General features: G+C 43.7%; 1 protein-coding gene across 1 annotated transcript in view; it reads right to left on the reverse strand.

Annotated features, from left to right (window-relative positions):
* LOC112147635 (guanine nucleotide exchange factor VAV3) overlaps positions 1-5,226 on the reverse strand; it is a gene marked incomplete in the record, with an annotated part of 47,836 nt that overhangs the window by 41,505 nt on the left and 1,105 nt on the right. The window contains 1 exon segment of the mRNA XM_024274159.2: positions 4,125-4,241. Within this exon segment, the coding sequence (XP_024129927.1) occupies positions 4,125-4,241 (117 nt within the window).

Consider the following 5,226-nt stretch of genomic DNA (forward strand, 5'->3'; position numbering starts at 1 on the left):
ACAACGTAAAGAAGAGCAAAGTCTGTAAGGCGGTATCGGTCCTGTTCCACAGCAGGAAGTGCTTCCTCCCACACCGGCCAGCACAGGAAGTGGACCCATGAGGGGGAACAGCTCATGCTGACATCATCTCGACTATTTGTGCGTCATTTTTTTGACTTCATCTGCAGTATCCAGATTTTCACCTAAATGCAATTTAAAAAATGTTTCCCAAAAATATCCCCTTAACGAGAGGTTTACTGTTAGAAATTTGAAAATAAAAAAATAGGGCTGTCAGATTTGTCGCGTTAAAAACGCATTAATCTGACGTGTGCTTGACGCCGACATTTTTTTTGACTAATTAATCGCGGACTTTCTCATACGTGCCTTTCCACACCGCCCAGGCGTCCCGCCCTTTAACTCACCGGCTGCTCTCACTAGATCACAGGCGGGTCTCCAACCTCCGAGCTGCTAGCTAGAACCGGCCCGGCGCTAGGACCCAGAGAGCTCCTGCCACAACCCGGCTCCGGTTCGCGTCCAGTACCACGTCTGGTGGTACCGGCGCCGCGTCCCGAGAGCTGCGGACCCCCGACGTTCCGAACAGCAAGCTCACCGGGGGACGTTTTAAATGTTCTGGAGGTTTAAGCGTGATCCAGCCCCAGCATAGCGGTCTGTCTGCCGGCATATTCATCCGTGAGCTCCGCTGGACACGTCGCTGCATCGAGCTGCAGCCAGAGAACGCGGCGGCAGTAACAGACTGTCAAACTATCCACAGTGTATCCTGCTTTTCTCAGTCTTTAATGTTTTAAAAAACAAAAGTTAATTTGAAATGATAAATCTCTATTTCATTTATTACTGTAGTTCAGCAGAGGAGGAAAAGATTTGGTCCTGACAAAAAATGAACATGAAAGTGTTATGGAAATGTTATTTTGGATGTTTTTATTTTATTTTACTGAACGTTGACTGAAGTTTAGAATTTAAAATGCCCTTCACTTGGACTTGGGCTTTTGTTAGGCATTTTATGTTACAGCATTTTATTGTTAAGAAAGTTTATCTCAATACAATGTTACAAAATAAAGTATTTCTGATGAAAACTATTAATTTTGTCGTTCTTGTTTTCATAATTACTGTAGAACTGCTAAATACCACGGAGCACACATTTTTTTCCCAAAAAAGGCCACATATGAATTTGCGATTAATTGCGAGTTAACTCTGGAAATGCGATTAATCGCGATTAAAAAATTGAATCGCCCGACAGCTCTACTAATAACAATTAAAAATATTTTGTGCCAAAGCAGCAAAGTTCGTGGATGCTCAAAAATATGGTCAACTTTGTGCCTCCTAATGTGTTTTTTAAGGTGTTTTTTAAAATTATTTTTGATATATTTTTTATGGTAGCGTATTGCATTCAATGAAAAAATAAAAACATAGCAAAAAAATCATAACAAACCAAACTCTGACCTGGTAACAGTGTTAATTTTGACAACAAATTTTAATTAGTTTTAGTCGTAGTGTTTTGACTAAAATAAGATTTAGTTTTAGTCGCAATTTAGTCATGTTGATTCTATTCATTTTAGTCAAATTTTAGTCGACTAAATTACAGTAGATATTTAGTTGACAAAAATATTCAGTAAAAGTAAAGCATTTTTGTGAAATTTACTAAGTACGAATAACACTGAGATTTTACTAAGTTGTAAAAAAAAAAAAAACATTTGACTTCACTTTGCTTCCAAAACTTGTCATTTCTGCAAATTCAGCTTCAACAACTTAAAACGCATTCAAAAATAAATTATAACTCCATCCCATTTGTGATAAATGTCAACATAAAAAACCCTCACGAGGAGTGAGCTGTCCTAACCAGGAGTCTGCACCCTGCAGCTCCAGATCCACATGAGGCTCTTTGATCTCTCCATGGTGGATCTTTGGTGGATAAATAAGTCATGGAGACGGCTGATCCGCCATGTCGGCCGTCAGAGTCAGCAGCTCCTGATAATGGCTGCCTCACCAAAACTACCAAAAGAAAAGAAACTATAAAACAAACTAAGACTACCAAGGTCCAACCCCAAACTAAAATAACAAAACCCAGCAGTGTAAGACTGCTGAGGACAGAGAGGAGAAAAAGAACAACAAAAAATAAAAGAAACATAAAACAGCATTTTTTTAAGTAAGAATTACTTAATTAACATTTATTGAATTTAGATCAGTTACTTTTATAAATGTCTGAGGTTCACATAGATGATAAACTATGTAGGTTTTTACATCCTGTTGACCTGAAGACGTCTTGTCTGATCAACTCTACCTCCAGAATGAACAGATTTATATGCCAAACTTTGGTAAAAAGTTTGATATTTTATGAGTTAAAAGCAGATATCTTGTGCTGCACATTAGTTGCTAGCTATCCTGACATAATTTATATTTATTATTTGAAAAAAAAAAGTTCATGAAAGCAAATCCAAATTTCTTAAAGGCAAAAAGTAAGACAATGTGGCTCCTTGTAGGTTCTGATCAGTAGATAATGAGCAGAAAAGACTCTTTTCCTGTTAAAGGCTGCCGACCGCTGTCCTAACATGTCATTTTCTATGACCAGCATATGTGGTTTGTTGTAATACCGCCGCCAGCCAATAGAGGGCGCTGTTGTCATGTAAGACGTGATGGAGTTGGAGATTAGACCGGTGACTGCTTGTGGAGCTGCTAGCACTTCGAAATACACAACACCTCTGAGCTTCAGAGCTTCATCCACGTGAAGAAAAGCTCCGGCGTGCAGCAGCAGAGCTAGCTAGCTTGGCGAAAAACAAACTGTTTAAAGCAAACCATGTCAGAAAATCCTCCCCTTTAAAACCCCACAACAGTTAGAAGGTCGGGGAGAATTCGGATTCCACCATCTGGAAATAATCGTGTTTGTATGTTTACCTTTGCTGGATTTCAGGCTGGCTTGTCTGCAAACGTCGCCTCAGGTTTTTGTGTGTTTGCCTGTGATGGTCGCTCCACACAACGTCTTGTTGAGGGTCGCGTTAAAACTAAAATTTGTCCTTTTAAGTACTCTTCTTTTTCTACCTGGAGTAGAATTTGTCACCTAAATCACAGACACAGCTTATTGAAATAGCGTCTTCCCGGCGCTCCAGGACTCTGTGTTCTGATTGGATGGCTTTGCATTTGCTCCCGCCCACCTCCACCAGCAGTCGTTATGATTGGACGTCGTCTTCGAAGAGCGTTTTTTATTTGTTGACGAAAATGTCTATCAGTTTAGTTAAAGTTTTCGCGTCTGAAACGGACTTTTTGTTTCATTTTCATTTCATTTTGCTGGGTGACAAATGTTGACGAAGACGATGACGAACATTTTTGCGGCAACGAAATTAACACTGATGGTACCTGAACTCTGAGCTGGTCACCAAACTCTGAGCTGAAACCACTGCGCAGGAGAACAGCAGATAGGAAGCTGCCTGGACGAGGTCCAATAATGTCAGGACTCTTCAGAACCTTCAGCGATGAGAACAGCAGGAAGAACGTTGACGTGTTTCAGATGTTTACTGTGGAGATTTCCTTCATCATTCTGCTTCTTCAGTCCCATCAGAGTCAACACGCTCAAGGCAGACTGAGCCCCTCTGCTGTGGTACAGCGTACAGCCGCCAGAGGAGCCTTTGGCCGGGCAGAGATGATGAACCAGTCAGTGTTCAGGTTTCCTCACAGAACCCGTCAGAACCGCTCATTGATCTGCTCCTGTAAACCGTCGCCCGTAAAGAAGCTTCTCCTGATGCTGTTTTCTACATTCAGCCCAGAGTACTGAGGAACCAGGAGAACATTCTGACTTCATCAAACCGTTGAAGGATGGAGGAATATACTCAACATAAACAACCGGAGTTGTGTTATTTTGTGTCAAACTCCTGAAGTGTGCAGCATCTGAAGGACACGTGACTTCCACTGAGAACAACAACATTTTTGAACAACTTTACGTTCGTTTTTAAGCAGACAAGAGAAAACCGTAATCAGTCCGACGAGACCGGAAACCCAAACGTCAGACGTGAGGAAAGTGCTGAGCTGAAAACCAGATGACAATCTGACGAAAGGAGAGAACGTCTGTTTATCTGCACCAAACGGCAGCAGAAAGCCTGAAACACGGACAGGAGACCAGAGACGAGGACGAACGTTACCTTTCCAAAGTCTCGGACATCAAACAGGTCAAAGGCGTCGAACAGGTCGCTCTTCTTCAGGCCGAACACGTCACAGCAGCAAGTCAGGAACGTCCGGATGTTCTTCAGGCACAAGAACTGCAAACACCAGAAGATCCGTTCAGAGCCGGAGCGTCGGTCCCTCGGTCCTCTGACCTTCATGACCTTTAGGGTCACCGCTGAACTTCTGCACCTGGTTCTGGATTCTCTACATTTACCGTCATCTTCATACAAGCACATGTGAACAAGAGACTCTGTAGGGGTTCTAGCTAACATGTCGCTGGAGATAAAACATTATTGGACTTCAGGAGGAAATGTTTGAAATGAATCCTGGAACGTTCTCTGTGTCTTTAACAGAACCGGGTTCATTAAAAGGTGGAAGGTTCAGACCCGGTTCAGCGTTCAGAACCGGTGTGGGTTCAGAAGCTGTTCAAGGTTCAGAACCGGTGTTGGGTTCAGAACCGGTCCTGTGACCTGCTGTGGTTCTGCAGGAAGCATCACAGGTTTGTCTGGTGAACAGTGTAAATGAAACCATGATGTCTCTGTCGGTGTCACTTCCTACATGCTGGTGGTTTGACGGGAGGAACCCCCCACCCCCCGCAGCAGCAGAACCTGCCCTCGGAGCGGCGTCGACCCACAGAGCAGCAGGAAGGATCTTCAGAGATTCTTATCATCATGGAGACGCCTGTAATCGCTCCCCGCCCCCCCGGGGGCCTTTCTGTCTGCAGAGGAAGTGCCTGAACATGACGGCTTTGCAGCAGCAGCAGCAGCCTGATCCGACGGCCGACCCGGTTCTGCTGCCTTCACACCTCAATGACCCTGACAGATCAGAACCGTGGAGATGTTGGAGCTTATCACCAGCTTCAGTGGGTTTGTGTTTCAGAAACATATTTAGCTTTCATCAGTTTTCTTCTCTCCCTCAGTCTGGAGTCAGACCCAAACGATCAGAACTGATCAGAACCTGAAGCAGCTTCCTGTCCTCTCAGAGATCCGATCCAGAACATCAGACGATCCTGAAGCAGCCGGCCTGCATGGCCTACAGCTGCAGGCGTCAGGCTGCATTATGATCCAGTCCATCAGGAGC

Source organism: Oryzias melastigma, linkage group LG17 (genome assembly GCF_002922805.2).
Source record: "Oryzias melastigma strain HK-1 linkage group LG17, ASM292280v2, whole genome shotgun sequence".
NCBI lineage: Eukaryota > Metazoa > Chordata > Actinopteri > Beloniformes > Adrianichthyidae > Oryzias > Oryzias melastigma.